The following is an 18,779-nucleotide window of genomic DNA, read 5'->3' as shown; positions in this document are numbered from 1 at the left end:
CTGAGAATGTATAGAAGCACAGGCTAGAAGCACCATCCACCTTTTTGTGTTACTGAGCCCTACAGAGCATCCCAAAATCAGCTTGTGCCAAAGATGCTGTGTTTTTGGGGTTACATTGTGTTACCTCACTGCATTTGTTTATGGTGCTCAAACCTCACAGACTCACTAACTAGCCCCAGGAACAGAAGAGACTTTTTGGCTTAGTGGAGTGTTCTCCAGCTCAGCCAGATTCCTGTTAAAACAGCTAAAAGGAAGAGTCAAGTAGATAAAATTTCTGTTCTTAGTTTGGCTGCACATTTTTCCCATAATTCTGGGAATCACTCATCCTTATATCCCTATCTGTAAAATGAGGTGGATGATAATTTTTATTTACTCAGGCTTTAGTCAAAGCTGCCATTATTATCTTTGGAAGTACAGCTCATGAAAGAGCTGACTAAATACTCTGAATTTAACATAGAAATTCTGAGACATTTATTGATAATTTTTGATAAAAAAAGAAAAAGTGGAGAGAACAACTTCGACAACTTAGCACAACTATTTATAGCCAGTGTTTTAATGATCTGGCCTAATAAGAGATCCTAAAGGAAAACTCCAAGCCAGGAATTAAAATGTCCTGAAGGGCATTGGCACTCTGCACCACAACTAAGTGTGAATTGTATTAAACTTTAGACACATTCAGACACTCTGTATCTTTCCAGACCCTTCTTGACCCTGTGTTTCTGTCTAGCTAGAGTACAATCCTTGTGCTGCTCAGGTGGTGGGTGCTGGTTTGTTTGGGTAATTTTTCCCTCATTCTTGGGTTTTTCTCAGAAGGGCAATAAAAGGAGGTGCACCTCCCAAAGTACCAGTCCAAAACCAGTGAACAGTGATGCAACCTGATTTGGAAAAGCCAAAATAAAGAAATGTAGATTTTAAGCAGCGTGGCTATAGGACAAAACTGCAGCCACATATTTAATAACAACAGTGCTCAGAATAGATCATTCTGGATCAATAGATTGTTGAAGACTGCCCAGTGTGCTGACAGGCACTACTTGTTACCTGACAGGTCTCAGATCCTGCTTCTACCCACAACAACATCCACACTGCAAAAACTGCACCACGAGAACAACCCTGTTCAGGCAACAACAGGCTCAAGCTCAAAGAGGACACTGCTCTGAAAACTCATCAGCACTCTTAAGGGTGAAAAAGAGATTTAATTTGGGAGAAACAGCTTTTGGGCACTGTTAGTGATGTCCAGCCCCGTGCAGCTACACCTTGAATATTGTCAAGGGTAGGCAGGTGCAGCTGTCACCAGCTTAATAAATCGGTACTTCCCTGCAGTGTATTTTTATATCTATCTCTATATATATAGATACAGATATATTTGTAGAGCAGAAGATGCTGCAGGGAAAAGCCCAGTACAGCACAGTGCAGATTTCAAATGGAGTCCACAGCATTTTAAACACCTGTGCCAAAGACTCTGGGAAGCACACAAGGTAAACTCTTCCAGGTGAGGATGGCAGGCTGCAGGGCTCCTCTGCAGGCTCTTCACTTGCAAAGCAGGAAGATGAGAAGCCCTTCCAAATGCCAGCCAGTGCAGCACCAGGGAGCAAGCTCAGGTGACTTGCACAAAAAAAATGTCAGAAGTACTGCAGCCTGCCAGGACTCTTACCTTGTCCAAATGTGTGGACATTTTCATTTTCATCTATATATCTGTACTGCTTTTAACCACCTCCCCCAAATACCTGCACAGCAAATACACACACACATCTTCTTCCTTACAAGTGTGCCACAATTCTTCCAAACTATAAATGAAAAGCAATCAAATTTAAAGCTATAGGAACAGTCAGCTTATAAAAACAAGAAATGCAAACCTTGCCAAAAAGGATTTGCAAAAAAGTGTTGTCCTAAATATTCAAAATGTGTCCTTGGTTTGGGGGCAGGTGAGAAAGCAAAGCCAAAGTTCAGTGTTGGGGATTAATGTACCTTGTGTAGCTGGCCTGAGGGCTTTTCGGAAACAACACCCTTCCAACATCCTCTAGGGCCCTTCCACTTGCGGATGTTTGGCAGCGTTGGCTGGTTCAGCTCCATACAAAACTAGAGAGAGAGAGGAAAGGGGAAAAAAAATAACATTAGCTTGTAGGGTTTTAAAAAAATTGCAAAAAAACGTGTAGTAAAGCATTGGTAAGAGGCACAGTGGAGCACAGGCTGTGCTCTCTGCCGTCCCTGAAGGCTTGCTAAGGAGGTGGTCTGAGCCACATCCCAGGCTGACTCACCCCTGACTTGGAGATAAATAACAACTGATACAACTCAGTGCAAATGCCGCAAGTAGAACATTTATCCCTCAGACCTTTTTTTTTTTCCTCCAGAGCTACTTCTTTGATTGGAAAGGGGTTTCCTCTGTGCTACCTCCAAAGATGCTGGCTGCACCATATCCCACCCCTGCCTGGAGCTTCACAAACAGCTGCCAAATCCTCCTGGGGACAGGAGGCCTCCACAGCATGGCTGGCCTCACTCCAACAACACAGCCACCAGCACGACACAAGAGGAAGGGTGTAGGCCAAGCTCAATAGCTGGAGTTTTGGGGTTAAGGCTCCTCTGACTTTATGCCAGGGACACGTGCTTGATTTCCTCCATGCATGAAGGAAGCAGCTGCACACTTGCACGCAGTTCTAGCACGTCCTTCTCATGCTTCCCAGAGGTGCTTGTCTTCCTGGCCACTGCTGAACAGCCAAGCACTAGGACACCATTACACGTCCCAGTACATGGTCAGAGCTGGAGAGGCTGCATCCTAATGCCCAGCAGATCAGAGATACCAGAACTGTGGACACTGTGGAGAGCCCCCAAGCCTTCCAAGTCTTCTTCTCAACATCTTGAGACCAAAATAAAAGTAAATAAATAAATAATAACATCCACCCTGAAAAATCTGGGATCTGAAACACCTTGGTGTGGACAATATGGAGTACTTTTTGTCAGGGGTTTCAAGACCAGGCTCAACAGGAGCTAGGGTCTTTTGCAAGGCTGATGTTGGCTCCAGGCAGGCTCTGGCTGGAAGCTGGCAGGGATAGGCAAAAGTTAGATGCCCTGGTTGTGTCAGAGGTTCTGGCTGTGGGGAAAAGGGCTAGGAAAAAGTCATCCCTGTGAAAGGGCAACAGAGGCACTCCCACCTCTTGTGGATCATCTTGTTCTGATACTGGAGAAACTGGGTTGAAATGCAGAGGCTTTTACAGTGAAGAAGGATCCTCAGACAAAATCTTGGGTCCAGAACACACATCCAGATCAAGCAGCAATTTAACGAAGGATTTGCAAGGCAAACAATAACCTCATGTGCAGAGTGACTCTGCAATGGGACGTGCCTAATAGATTTTGAAGAGCTACTGAGCTGCACAGATATAAGTATTTCCTACACAGACATCAGTAACACGATGGGATAGTTATTTTCATGTTTATCTTTTGATTCAGAAACTAAAATAAAATCCTGATCTTTCACTGACTCCCTTGTCTGCAAGTTCAGCATCCTGCAGGCTGAAGCTGTAAGCACTGATTCTCAGATACACACCACTCAGTCACTCTTATTTGCCTCAGAAGACCAAGAGTCATTTTGGTTGCACGCCCAAAGCAAAAACACTTGGCACAGCTTTTAAAACAGTCTTCTGACGTGCAGAGGTTGGCTGGGGCTTCTAATTTAAGATGCCACATTAACACACCACGTTTTTGCCCATTATGTACCTTCAGGCAGTGCTGGGGCTGGGCTGATTTATGGAGCTCGGAGGCAGGTAGGGTGTTTGCACAGCCTGGGAACACAGCTCTGCTCTCAGCTGATCACCAGGTGCTACCCCAGCTAATACAACAAATCACAGCAGCAACAATTACACTCACTCCTGATGCCATTCTGATGTCTTCAAACAGAGTGGATGTGGTCAATGAATTTTCTAACACCCAAATAACTTAAATCAGAAAACAAAAATATTGTTGAAATTAGGTTTTCAACTATAACCTGACAAAAGACTTATCTCTAGGTTGCAGCTGCCCAGAAAGTCCAGCCAGCACAAAGCATATGACAGGACTGAATAAATACTACAGAAACCATCAGTTTATTAAAAAGAGCATCTGCAGTCTACTAGTTTGAATAGTTGGTTTCCTTCAAGTTGATTTTTTTTAGGGCCTCGATTTGACTTTGTGCAAACAAAAGGACAACAAATAAGATTACACGGTCTGTTCAGGAAAAAAAAGCCCATTCTGGGTCTGGCTGCAGCCATGGAGAACTTGGCCTACAGCAGCTGATTTCAATCTCTACTCATTTTCCAAGGCTTACAGGCACACATATTTTGAAGCTGTGACAGCATACTTGCTGAGGTCATGCTTTTTAGCTGAAGTGAGAATGGCATTTTTCAAATCACGTTGTTCTGCCCACAAAACCCAACGTCAACCAACATTACATTTTCCCTCATGCAGCAAAAATATACAAGCTCCTAGTCCACATTGGGAAAGAATAAAAAAGTGTTTTCCTCTTCTATAAAGCTAAGTTAGAGCTATGCCAACCTCTTTGAGAGGTAATTCTTCAAGTGGTAAAAAAAATTAAAATCCCAGTCAATCAAAATAACTATTTTTTTCCCCAAAAAAAGTCCTCCTAAGGAAAAAAGTTCTAGTTTTGTTTTTCTCTAGAGCCTTTGCGACTGCAAGTTTCCTGAAATTTGATCAGCTTCTTGGTTTTAACCTACACATACCGAGTCAAAGCTGACACACACTGAGACCAACAGCACCAGGGCTTATTTACACAGATGCCCTGTGCTCTCTCTTCCAGCTGGGTGCTGGTTTTTGTGGGATAGGCAGTGCTGCCAGGGAGCAGGAACATGGCAGCACCAGGCTCCAAGGCATACTCTAAACAAAGAGCAGCCTATGCTTTTCAGTAGTCCACCTGCTTAGATTCAATGGTCTTAAAGGTCTTCTTCAACCAAAAATAAGTCTACGATTCTCTGATTACCCCCATCTGGCATGCAAGGCACCGTTAAGAGCCACTAGCCCAGGAACTGGGACAGGCTCTGTTTCATTTTCTGATCAGAAACACATCATTTTCCCAAGAAGGGAGGATCCAAAGATGCAATTGCTCATTGTCCACCCTGATAAAGAGCTGGCACTTGTCCCTCCCTGCCTGTCCAGAAGCAGAGACAGTTACTTATGGCTGACTTAGGAAAAGAACAGAGGGCAGCTGGAAGAAGCTGGAGAAATGCACATTTGAGAAGTGATTGGAGAACCGAAGGCAAGAAGTCTTGGACTAATTTGGGAGCAGAGGAAAAAAAAAAAAAACATGCTGGGCTGGCACATGCTGGAGACCATACGACAGTTATAGTCTTCCTAACACACCTACCTGCTTTCCCCAGGGCACACCAAGCACTGCAAGAACATCTAATTTGTGCATAAAGTTCCATCTCTTCCAGCTCAATAACTCTGCCCACTGGCAGAGCTGCCAGCAAGCACTCTGCAATTCTGCACACAAGCCGTTGGAGTCCAGGGCATTCCTCTGGATGCCTTGGAAGGTCACAGACCTTGGTGGAAAGGTCTGGGACCCAAGAAGGATGGCTTGAGATCTGGCCAGGGGAGTCTGGGGTCTGTCCAGGGCTGTTGACTGGCACAGAGCCTAGGAAACACAGCCTTTGATCTCAGTCCATGGAAAAAAGCTTCCGACATTGAGAGAAGAATTACAAGCCACAAAGGTGTGAAGACCGTAGTGTAGTGTGTCACAGGGTGGAAAAATTTGTAGTTTTAGGGTTCTTAGTATGGAGGTGAATGGGGGGACAAGATGGAGGAATTAGGGCAGTGTCCTGGCTTCTTCTTCTTCTTCTCCCCTGGCCTCCATCTTCTGATGTGACAGTGGCACAAAGTAGTTTAAGGGGATTGGGTCAGAGTAGAGTTGACCCTGTTAGTACAGGTGATAGGTATTGGCACATAACTGTAAATAATATACAGGTAATTATCTGTATAAGAGGACAGCGACCTCCCATCGAGGGGGAGTCGTCCTGTGTCCGAGCAGCAGAGCACCTCGGCTGGGCACAGAGAACATTGTAAGACAAGAATCAATAAACAATGCAAGAAACAGAGAAAAAACAAGACCTTGAAGACTCCACTTCTTTCTTGCGACCTGGCTCAAGACTTTCAGAGGCAAAAAACTCTTAACCACCTTAATCTTGGGTGAAGAGACCCAACCCAAGAATTGGCATCCCTGGGTAGGCCCTGCATGGGCACGGAAGAAGAAAAAAAATCCAAGACAAGCAGCTCCCACCATCTCTTCTTCAGGCTGCCCTGGTTACTCTGTGGTTTGTTTTGGGGTGCTATTTGTGCAGCAGAGTCATCCTTCCCAGGTGATGACACTATTCCATGCTGAACATCTTGGCCTTCCAAGTGTTACTCCTGTAATGCCAGCTCTGGGGACCATCCTGAGCCAGCCACCTCCCTTGTGGTGAACATCTTTCACTCAAAAAGAAGATGGGCTATTCATAAATCCTGAGGAAATGAAATGTGACCCAGGAAAACAATGCCTTAGGTTTAATAAATTACACATTTCTTATTAGCCAGGGACTGCTCTTTGGAGGATACCTTAGTTTCAGATCTGGAGTTGGAGCAGAGACTGTGAGAAGGGCAATGGGAGAAAGAGCAGGGAAAAGAAGATTGCAGGGTGAGCCTGTTGCTGTGGCATGGTAGCTCTAGGTGCACTAATCAGCATCTGAACTTCAGAAAGGCACTCAAAACAAACATCCATTTTGGTTAACTGCCACAGAAGCTGTCAGGCCAAAGGGACACTGCAGTTGAGGTAAACTACTTGCTTCATCAAAGAAAAGCTGATTTTGGTTCCTCTTAATGGAGAAGAGAGATAAGAACAACAGAATAAACTTTCCCTATCTAGATACCACATATGCACAGTTACTTTTCTTTTAATAAGCACTAGAGGGAGCAGCTTTAATGAGTACCAGAGATGAGTAAGAAACTTCTATCAACTCTTTATCATCTCAGCTATGTGGAGGTGCCATATTAGCAAAGATTTGTCTTTCCATGGGGAAAGACACTTGCAGTTTGAGGTAAGTGCTGTTTTGTGCTACAGAGCATCTCCCAGTATGACAGACTTGGGGTGCATCCAGGAAGGGCAAACAGAAGAGCTCTAAGATAAACCTTGAAAATTGAGCAGTGACACTTGAGGAGAAGGCCCACACTACTGTCCAATAAAAATCCTATCCTGAAATACAATCTAATATATTTCTGATAGAAGATACAACAAAATTGACAGTGGCTTCATGAGACCATTGGGCAATGCTCATTTTTAATCCATCCTTTAATACATACTTGACTTCCCTGCTCTATGCCTATGTACTATATCAATTAAAAATTAAATGCACATTATCCTTTCTTTATTCATCCAACTGGACTTTTATTTCTAATTGAAAAAGCAGACTTGAACACCCATAATCCAAATCCAATCTACCACAGGACACAGCTACAATTGGCTCACCTTAATGAAGCCTGACCCAGAAATCCAGGAGCAGAAACGTTACAAGTATTTCCAAGAACCTGAAACCTACACTTTTGGTTTTCGTGCAAAGCTTTCTGATTTAACTCCAGAAGATGAGTGTTTTGTTAGATCAGGTTTGTGAGGAGGAAAAGAAGAGTTGGAGGGGGGATGAAGAGACTTGGGGGTGCTGTATTTTATTGTACTGGCTATTGAGGTAGAGGTAGGGAAAGGTCAGAGGCTACAGGACTGTTGTCCTGGTGCGAGGCGCACGTGACAGCACAAGGCAAGTCAAGAGGAGATCAAAAACACAGTGGGGCCAGGATGCTCAGCACACTTCTGCAGCTGGGTAACACTGAATGCACTTCCCACAGGCTGGAGTAACTCAGGAAGGGGACACAGAGGAGCATCAGGCGCTTTGGTGACATCTGGATCCTTCTATAACCAAGTGTAACAGCACGGAAGGAAGCGTTATTACGATTAAAGCCCGAAACTGAGACACATCACTGGATCCCATTTCCCACTGACAAGAATGTTGTCTCAGGCCTTCATTGCTTGTTTGCCTTTCTCTCAAGCATATCTCTTTCCTGTTTTCAACATGTGTTGTGTGTACAAAGTTGAAAAGTACACGCATGAGAACGAGGTGCATCCCCTGCCGTGCAGGATGCACTCACCAGCTCTGTTCCACGTAAGTAGAATGTGGGAAAACTGGGGTGACCTTATTTTAAATTATAACATTTTTCAGATGCCCATTCAAATAGTCCCTTCCAGGAAGACTTCCTTAAAGACTGCGTAATCTTTACTGCTTGTGTTGTTCATGTATTGATATTAAATAAAGGCAGATGGGAGTCTGATAGTCAGGTAATTATGAGTGTTTTCAAAGGAGGACAACCTCCCTTCAGGAGATCAGTTTCAGTCTTAGCCATATGTATATATTTGTGATATATATAAAACTAATATTATATATTAGTTTTCTCTTTCTCCATATTGAACAAAATTCTGCAATGCCGTTAGAGCTGAGGAAATATTTTTTTAAAATTTTGAAATTCTAGGACAAAAGGAAAAATAAAGGAATCAATCCACTGAACAGGCAAAGGCCATAGATCCACACCTGGAAAACTTATCTGCCACTTTGGCCATGCCAGTGTGTGTCTTATTTGAACTGGGTCATTGAGACCTGAGGCAATACCTTCCCATCCTTTCTGTACTGGCTTGTTGTTCCTAGAACTAAATCAAAACATCCAGATTCATGACCAAATAAACTCTTGCAACCCTCCACATTCTTCACGAACATTACCTAATTCACCCTTCAAAAACCTTTATACACTCATTGCAACAGGTGAAATCAAGGCAGAGCCCTTCAGCACAGCCAAATATTCACCCCTTGTCTTTCTTCAGAAAGAATACAGGATCCATAGGCACAGTCACCACCTCTACATACCTTTGTGTGCTATAGGCATACAAAGCTCATTTGTTGGGATAATGTGCAATTTTGGGTCTCAAAGCTTGGTCCATCTGAAGGCCCCTCTGGCTTTTTCCTCAATTCAAGGACTCATGTTTTTTTCCCAGAGAATGTGCTGCTTCTGCTTCTTAAAAAGCACGTCAGTAATTCAGAGGAAGGATTTATTTCCTCTGAAGATTGAATTCTCACTCAGCTCTGGGATGACAGCTCCAGGCACTATGCTATGGACCACAGGGCAAACACTTACCCTACTGCAGCCTCCCCCCCATTAGCCTTGTGGTGACCTGAATTCCCAGCTTTGCTGCAAAAAACACTTCTAAGCTTTATACTTTTAAGAAAGGAAACCTTTTCAGGACTGAGCTTCTTGGAGGAGACAGGATGAGGAAAGATCATTTTTCAAGCCCAGCTACTCATAGACTAGAAACTAAGTGGTCCAGGCCCTCTGGCTGCTTCAGAGGTGGGTAATTCCATGTCTGCAGAGAGGCACTGCTCAGCTAAGCCTCAGGGGGGACTGTCATTTAAGGCACCCCAAGGCTAGGCAGCAGCTAAATGATGCTTGGCAGGATTGGAAGGTTTTTCAAACTGAAGGCATTGTTTCCCATGTCATGTATCTGAGCCCCATCATGAGCTTGACTGTCCTTTAAGCCAGCCCATGGATGTGGATCCAGCTGGACACACACCCCTCTCCTGCCACTGCTGTGTTACTCACCCATTGTACTTCGGGAATGTGCCGGAAATAATTATGCTGATAAGTTTAACATTATCTCAATTATCAAAAGCATGTGATGGTTTGTTTCCATATACGAACTTCTTGGAACTAAATCACTCTTTTTTTTTCTTTAAGTCAGGCTTTACAGGATCCATTGGGGAGTGGCAGGAGCCTAAGCTGGCACTTCTAAGTTACTTGCTTTCCCTTTTGAGTACTTACTTTGGAAAAACTTAGCAGTGAGTTTCTACATTGCCCTCCCAGACGAATTATAGCTCACCACAGCCACCCAAATGTTTAATATTTTAATATCTCTAAGAGGAAATTACTGTCATAATCTTTGAATATATGATTAAAAAAACAGATTGTTGTCCATAAACCCAGTTCTTTGCTCGCCTTTATACACTGTGTTCCCAGGACAACAATGCAGATCATTCACTGGCCTGTTCGTCTCCCTTAATACTAAACAAAGGTGATTATGTATATAAACAGTGTCTTTTTATAGATCTTTAAAAGGAAGACAAGGAAGAACCTTTGGTGCAGAGCAACAAAACAACAACAGAAAGAGGCAATACAATAACTCCACTAGCATATTTTTAGTGCTGGGGGCACTAGTGAAGAATTAGGGGATGTTTAGCTGCCTATTGTCAAAACTGGATACTCAATATCTTTCATCCAGTTTGCCAATTAATGGGAAGGTGTCTACATAGATTCTTGATGGAAATCAATGCTGCCCTTTCCCTGTGGAACAGGACAGCCATACCTACCAGGCCTCCATGTAGAAAATTTGTGGGTTCTTAATTTTTCATGTTTCCATTCACAAGCTGAGCTTTTCCCTTGTACTTCGTGGGATAGTCTCATTTGGCAGAAGATGTTTCCTGACTAATTCTTTTCATACTCTTAAAGACTTCTTTTTTAATTTTAAACATCATTCATAAATTAAGACTCAAGAGGTCATCAAGGATGGACACAAATTTATTCTTGAAGTCTTTTCAAGGTGGTGTTTTATTCTTCATAAGTAGGCACTATGAGCAGCTATAATGGCATGCCAAGGGGATTGACATGATATAAAAAGGAATAAAAAGAAGCCCTGGTGACTATGAGAATATCTTTTTCATCAAGCTGGTTTTACCAAAGTTGAGTATTTAAGTTCAAGTACTTGCTTGATGTATTTAAGTATTCAAGATCAAGTACTTTAATGTTGTCATCAAATAGTACTCAGCTCAACTGAGTAGTTGTGCTAAAATCACAGAATCATAAAAATTGTGAATATCCATGCAGCAATTTAGGTCTGGAAACATAAACTACATGTTCAGTTGGACTGGATATCCAGTACTGGGCAACCTGAAGTCAATGGCTTCCTGGGAACATCTTTTTATACTTTTGGCTTGGTTTGTTTGCGTGAGTTTTGGATGTTTGCTGGTTGTGGGGCTTTTGTGGCTTTTTTTTTTGCTTGTTTGGGAGGGTCTTTTTGCTTTTTTGTTAGGGGGGGTGAAGGTTTGGTTTTTTTATGCTTAATCATGGGTCGATTATTTTCCCATGAAAGCCAGGAATCAATTTCTGCGGTGTGGTGTAAAATGACACCACTGTGAATACAACCTTACTCACCCAGGAACTACCAGGGCTGCACGAGGTGACAGTGAGTTTATCAGAACCTAGCCCTTAATATAGAAAGCAAACAGAAAATCATCCTATGAAACATGAGATACAAAAGTGATAAGAAACAGTACCTTATTCACCAATTAAAAGCACACCAAACAAACTGACCATTGAGCTATATTGATTTGCCATCCTCTGAATCTACTCATTTGCATACCATCTTCAGCCAGAGGAAAAGAGGTAATGCAAAAGAAGAACAAATAAAACTGAAAGGGAACAGGGAAATCACAATATTTAAAAGTTATTAATCAAGGAAAGCTGCTTAAGCATGATAAAAAGCTGCTTATCCTCATGATAAAACTTCAGTAATAGTGAGTTGGGTGTTTTGTGGCTTCATTTCTTTCTTAGTGTTAGTATTACTGTTTTCCCCAACTGATTTACATCTCTGCTTAGAGCAGGCATTCTTTCCCATGGTAAAACACAAAAATAAGGAAGAAAGAAACATCTAATATGACTCACAACCATTGCTAGCCTCAAATATTTATTCTTCCTTCAGGCATTGATTACACTACCCTACGGAACACTGTGCCACCTTCTGTAAAGTTATTTAAACCTGCCTCACCTCCCAATTCCCTTGGTTTTTTTAATGCTTATTATCTGGAGGATCTCTTCCAGGCTGCTAGCACTAGGCTATGTTACCTTACTTCTAAAAAAATACAAAATCTCATACTCCTTTCTTTTTTGTTTTTACACAAACCATTTAAACAGCCCAATCTGACACTGATTCCTCTCTGAAACAGCTCATTTTTTATTTATAAGTTTCCATGAGTAATAATACATGGTTTTCTGTCTGTCCTTGCAAGCATGCCCTCTACAGAGTCTACAGGACTGTCCTTCAACCCTGTCCAAAGTTCTGCTCCAACAGATGCCATGGATTCTGGCTTCCCATAGAAAGCATATGCGTTACTATCAAAAATTCTTTTGGGATAACATTAAAACCCTTGCTGCAATGTGAATATATTAAAAAGGAAAAAAAAATAAAAGCAACAAACCCAAAAAACACTCTTCCTCAAATTGCTGACTATTCAAAACTGTTCTTTTTCTTGGAACTTGCTTTGCTTTCTACCATCTTCTAGAAGAAGCCAAGGAAAAACTTACTTCTACCACCCACAACCAAAGCTTAACACTTGCCAGCACTTTTAAACATGTATTTTCTGTTTCTCTCTGCTCTGGAAGTGTAGGGAATGACTTCACTGTTGGGTAAGTTTGGCTTATGTTCAGGGATAAGACTAGATGATTTACAAAAAATGCCAAGCTATTGGAACAAGCAATCTCCATACCACTACTGCTCAGAGAGGCAGAGCTGTGCTCTAGGGAAGAAGAGGGCACCTAATAAGGGACAGCATTTTAAGAGAATCTGTGTTCTCTGTAGCTCCCTGTGGTGTGCATAGCATGGCTTCTAGTGTTTTGTTTATTGAAGTCCACTGATCATCAGAAAAGAGATAGGCAATGCAACTACAGAGAAAAAAATCCAGCCAAGATCAAAGACACCAGAAATCCTAGTAGATGATAGCCTGTGCTTCCAATGCTGCTGATCGTGTGATGATAGTCTGCAGGTGAGGGGCCTGGAAAGACAAAGTACCCATAGGCCCTCATGCAGAGAGCTACTGAAATCATTATGGACCTAACCAAAACTGTAAGGTCCACCAATACCTGTCCTTAAACTTCCAGCCATCTAGATGCCTCCTAGAGGACAGAAAGGAGGACAATATGAAAGGCCAGAAGCAAACACAGTATAGCTGCAGTGCTCCTAAAGCAATTTAGTAGATACAATAATGCCAAAAAAGCCACCAAAATGCTACATCATTTGCAGCTCGTCTCAGCCAAAAATTATCCCTTTCCAATTATAGCTTTTCTTCCCTCCACTCTGAGATTTCATGACCCCATGGGGTCATGTCTAAAACAAAATTAACACTTTGTATTCCTGAGTATTACCTGCACTCAGGTAAACAAGCAAGACAAGGGAGAGAGGCGGGGAATACAGGGAGGGTGTGGGAAAGCAAAAGGGTAAAGTAATACACAATAAGGCGAGGAAAAGAATTAAAGCAAAATCAGTGTGATGATTTGGAATGATCTCCTTTTACTCAAGTGGTGGCTTTGAAGGAGCAGGGCAGGAGGACCTACGTCAGCTGATGAGCCCTGCACAAGTCCATCCCATAGCTCAAAGACATGACTCCAGCTGTCCTCTCTAGAAATAGGGAGCAGAAAAATGAGGCAGTGACAGGGCTGGAAGAAACTGATCAAATGTCCTGACTGAGTCAGTGGCCAAGTCAACATGTCCTTTTCTTGATCTCTGAAAGCAAGACTGCTGTTTCCTTTTCTGACTCTAGAGGACATCCAAATGTACTTAATTTTCAAAGGGGTGAACTGCTTTCTGGAAAGGCTAGGTCTGAGGACACGCAGTAAATATAACTCCTTTACAGCAACTAATTCATTCATTGCAAATCGCCTTATGATCTTTTTTAACCAACAGCCCAAAGCAAGATTGCAAGATAGGGCTCACACTGTACAGAAGGATTATGGCAATTAAAAATATGCACACAAAAACCCAGTCGCAGACTAACTGCATTTCTGGGCTACATTAAAAAAAAAATCACATCAAATGCACACACAACCACATTTAAATCCATGCAAGCAAGATGCAATGTGTCTATGCTTACCCCTGCAAATGAAAAACAGCACCTCTCTTTCAAACACTGAAAAGCTCCTAGGGATAACCTTTCACAAATAAACAACCTGCTCTGCTCAGAGAGGGATTTTATAAAGAACAGAGATTACAATGGGCCTAATCATGATTAAACACTGATCTGGCTCAATCTACTCAAAAGCAGACAAAAGATAAATAAAAACCTCCAACAGATGCATTTCATACTGGAAATTCTGGAACCTCAATTGACGTCATACTTTTTATGTTCTGATAATATCTGGAGGAAACAGTACACTGGATCAAGAAAACAAAAGCAAATTTTTAGTTAAAATTCTCCACATGCTGTGTAAAAAGAAGGCGGCTACAGCAGGGAACACACAGGGCAGCTCAGCATTTTACAAACCTCTTCCTGACTGCAGCTGAAATTGCACCAGCAGAGCAATGCTACTAAAAAGAAAAAAGCACCCCCTTTTTGCCTCATCTCCTACACCTTACCTTGTAAAACTGTGCGACAACAGTGACTGAATTTCCTCCCACACAAAAGCCACTTCTGATCAATGGCAGGCATGTTAAATTTCTTCTAGTAAAATAATGTCACCTCTTCAGTATCACATCAATTGTGCTTCACTGATTCCTCATGCACAGTGTGAAAATTCTGTGTGATGGGAAGGGGCTGAATTTAGCAAATATTTCCCAGATACAGACATCTGGTCTTTCCTATGGGTGAGGAAATCCAGGAAACTGATTCCACACCGTGGAAGACAACTCTAGCCATTAATGGTGCTGAAGGAGGTAGGGAAAGTCAAAAAATGAGCACAGATTGTAGAGATTGTTTGCTTGCAGTGCTAAGTTTTCCATTTAATGCAACAAGATAAATATCAAGAAAGAGAAATAGCTCTTTAGGTGGGGTTGGGGGAATCTACATGGAGGAGAAGACTGATGAGAGTTTTCTAATTCTGTCATCTCCAGCAGAAATTCCCAATGGATGTCCCAAGTAAGGTTAGGCCAGCAGACAGAAGAGATCCCTTCTTGTATTGAGAAAGTGTGCGGCTGCCTAGAGAATGCATTCCGTGCTTCAGAGGCACCAGGTGAAAGACTTTCAATCCCTTTTGATTTGTGACCTCCAAAACTTTTCCAGTGAAGGTGAAAATCCCCACACAGACAGTGCAAGCCTACTGATAATTGTTTTGTTCTTTTCACTGACCTCTTGGACACAGCTCACATAAATTTGCCATCACTGTTATAGGCAGACCTTAATAGTTAAACTGATGTTACACTGATTTTCAAGCTGCAAGCTATCATCAGCGTCAAGAACATCATCCCTAAACAAAACCAAAATTCTCACTCCAATTCCTATTGTCCTTCAGCCCACCTACAGTGTATCTCATAGCAGTCTAAGTAGATCTCTTCCAACTTCAGGCAGAACAATCATCACTTTACAGATGAATCCCACACTTTACGAACTGCAGATCAGAATCACAAGATTTGCATTTCCTAGATGAGAAGCCAACCAACTTCTCTGTCTGTGGAGTCAAATGAACAGTCCTTCGTCATCCTGAGTAACAGCAGCTGCATTTAGGTTTTAATACACAAACAGGAAAATAATGGGTTACTGTTGCTTGTTCAGAAAGCAGGCTTGCCTTTTAAAAAGCTGTCAGGGGATTACTGAATTGTACAAATTATTTAACTTTCCTCTATAACCCACTTCTGAAGGAAAAATGAGCTCAAGAGCCCCTCTTAATGCCTGAAAAATTCAGGACGAAATGTTTAGAATGCAAAAAATATTTTTATTTTTCTTGTAAGATGGATGACTCCTCCTGCACAACTTACTGGCATCAAGCATCAATGAGAACAATTGCTTTAGTGTACATGTTTGCCTATGGAAAAGGGCTATGAATTTAAATGCTAAAACAGTAACCAATGTGAAATGTCACCTGGTTAGGCAGTTCAACCTAATTACCTACACAGATTTATTTTTAAACTATAAAAAACAGTACGTTCCTTGGGAGAATTATTTTTTCCCCTTCCCCAAATAAATACAATTAACATTTGCCAAGTAGAATTCTTCTCTGCAATTAAGGACTTGCCAAAATTAGATAAAGTACTCAAAAACACACTGGGGCAAGAGTGTCACTGGGAGCGTCTCCCAGAGCTGTGCTTGTGGAAGAGGAAGAGATGTTCCATACAGGACTTGGCACCAACAAGCCTGCATGCCTGTGATACCTTTTTCTAAAGCCTGAGCAGCCTTGAACCCTTGTGGGGATGAGGCTGGCATGCCTGGAAGCTCTCCTATGGCATCTTGCCATCTATGTTCTTCCCCGCCCTCCGCAAATGCCACCAGCACTTCTGAAAGGAAAGCATGTGAGTAATGGATCCCACAGCAGCAGGGCAAGCTCAGCAAGGGAGCAGGGGGTAGCAAACATATCGATTTGAAGACTCAAGGTAGGACAAAATACAGGTAAGCATGGCCTTGGTTTTAAGCTGCCTGCACCACCACTCAGGTGCAGCCTGTGCTGGAATGGATCTGATGGGCTACGGCCAAAACAAACACAAACAAGCTCATCTCTGACCCAGAATTTTCTCCAGGTAAAGGCTCCTGTTCTTCTTATGTGACCTGGTTCACTGAAATGAATTATTCTTTTCCCATTCCTCCTAACAACAGTAAGCATGGTGCTGGGGCTCAGCTCCACAAGCAGCACCACAAGCAGCACCCTGTCTTACAGGAGCCTGTGGCACCCCAGGAAAACAAACAGGCTCATGAGCAGCCACCAAGGGTCAGTCAAGCTTGTCCCAATCCACGACAGACTGTAATTGAACCCTGCCAATCATCCCTCCTGTTTTGGCAACACCAGGCATAAATGCCACCAAGTGCAAGATCTTCAGCTTAAAGGGCCATTTTGGCCCAATTTGCCCAAACGTTGGGGGTTAGGAAATTAAAGAAATGGAGTCTTTGCAAGGCAAAAAGCTTCTCACAGTGTGTTCATTTTAGATAGCCAAGGCGGGAGAAACATTTAAAGATACTTAAGTACATCAGATAGAATGGTGCAAAATCCTTTTCCAGAGAGCAAGATCCCAACAGTTCAAGCAAGTTCCCCCAGCCTGCTACAGGAGTCCACTGGCTTCATGTGCCTCACCTCACAGTCGGCCTGTGTTATTCATCTTAGAATAAATATTAAAATATTATCATTTAATAATATTCTGCACTCCTGCAGTATAATGCTGATAAATAATGACTTAAGAATACAAAACTCAGCACGGTGTTCTCAAAACCTGACTCTGCAAGCAGGCTGGACTAGGGATTTTGTTCTGTTCTGTGGGTTTCTTTCCCCTCCTGTACTTAAAAAATAAAGACGGCAAATTTCTTTGAACTTACATAATTCAAGCCTGTTATTTTCCATAGGGCTAAACTGGCCTTTTAAATTCTTTAAGCCTGGCATTGTATGAAAGCAGATATCAAATATTCAGAGAGCTCAATTTAGATAGATCAGTTTTCTGAGGCTGAGCCTTTCTCAAGAGCTTCCTGCAGCGGTCCAGACAATGCCTCAAACTGCCACTCCCACCAGGCTGAAGCCACCTAACCTTGCCAGGCCATATTTTTGGAGGCATCAGGCCAAAGGGAAGTACAGGTCCATTGGAAAGATGGGAAGTGTACAGGGTGTGAGGAGCCAGAGCATGACTGCTGCAAACAATGAAAATTTGCTAATGAGTGGTTGAGAACCATGTCTTGTTCACATGTGAAAAACTACAATGTCTCCTGCATTGTCCTCTGTCACAGCCTTTTACCAAAATCTACCTCTTCATGTCAAAATGGGAGTTCACAAACACCAGCGAAGAGCTGCCCCGTGAATTAACTGGGGTGTGTGGAGGACCTCGGTGAAATGCATCTCCAGTCAGTGGCAAAGCATAAGGCTGAAGCACCCACTGCTGCTGTATTTCATTTTACTCATTATTTCTAGAGTACCCAGCAGACACAGCAATGCAGGACTTCCTCCTAAACACAGATAAGGATGTGTTCAAGGCAGGAGCAGGGTTGTTCCTTCCTCCCCAAGTCTCGCCACACCACTCGTAGGTACACAGGGGCTGCTTGGGTCAGGACAAGCTCAGGATAAGCCTTCTTTAAGACAGCCCAGTTTTTCCAACAGGGCTCAGAATCCAGTTGTTTTCTTTTCATTCTATAAAGTCTCTCATGCTGCCTCAAAGCTGGCTCCTTGCTCTTGCAGGTGAAGGAGTTGGTGTAGAAAGTGAAGGGAAGCCACTGGTCCCAGTCTGGGCACTGGGAATCCAGTCCTACATGCCAGGCCAGAAGAATCATAAAGCAGTAAGAAATTTGGTTCTTCATCCAGAAGGTGGCCATCATAGAACAGTTTGGGTTGGAAGGGGCCTTTAAGGATCATCTGGTTCCAACCCTCCCTGCAAGGGCAGGGGCACCTTTCACAAGACCAGGGGGTTCAGAGCCCCATCCAACCTGGCCTTGAACATTTCCAGGGATGAGGCATCCAGAGCCCTGAGGAATCTGTTCGAGTGCCTTCTCACCCTTACAATAAAGAATTTCTTCCACGTATCTGACCTGAGCCTGCTGTGCCTGCAAAACCCTTGAATGAAAAGCAACACTGGATTTTATTAGTTACTGCTTATGATTAAGCATTGCTTACCCCAAGCTTGCTGTAAAATCAGAAAACACCAAAAGCACATGCTCAACTAAGACAACCCTCTGCCTTCATGCACTATGTAGCTGGGAAGATGTCCTATTTTTATGCAGCATGGTATTCCATAAAGTTAGGAAGTACAACTAAGACAGAGGGCTTTAAGAGCTTAAATGTGTTAAATA

The 18,779-nt window shown here is 42.7% G+C and overlaps 1 protein-coding gene across 1 annotated transcript in view; it reads right to left on the bottom strand.

The window, feature by feature from the left end:
* The window catches only part of EEPD1 (endonuclease/exonuclease/phosphatase family domain containing 1), a 62,850-nt gene that overhangs the window by 10,857 nt on the left and 33,214 nt on the right, over positions 1-18,779 (bottom strand). The window contains exon 3 of the mRNA XM_066321890.1: positions 1,966-2,076. Coding sequence (XP_066177987.1) covers positions 1,966-2,076 — 111 coding nt within the window. The remainder of the gene's footprint in view (positions 1-1,965; positions 2,077-18,779) is intronic.

This window comes from Sylvia atricapilla, chromosome 1 (genome assembly GCF_009819655.1).
Source record: "Sylvia atricapilla isolate bSylAtr1 chromosome 1, bSylAtr1.pri, whole genome shotgun sequence".
Taxonomy (NCBI): Eukaryota; Metazoa; Chordata; class Aves; order Passeriformes; family Sylviidae; genus Sylvia; species Sylvia atricapilla.
Note: the sequence above shows the minus strand (reverse complement) of the source record. Positions and strands in the feature narration are given on the sequence as shown.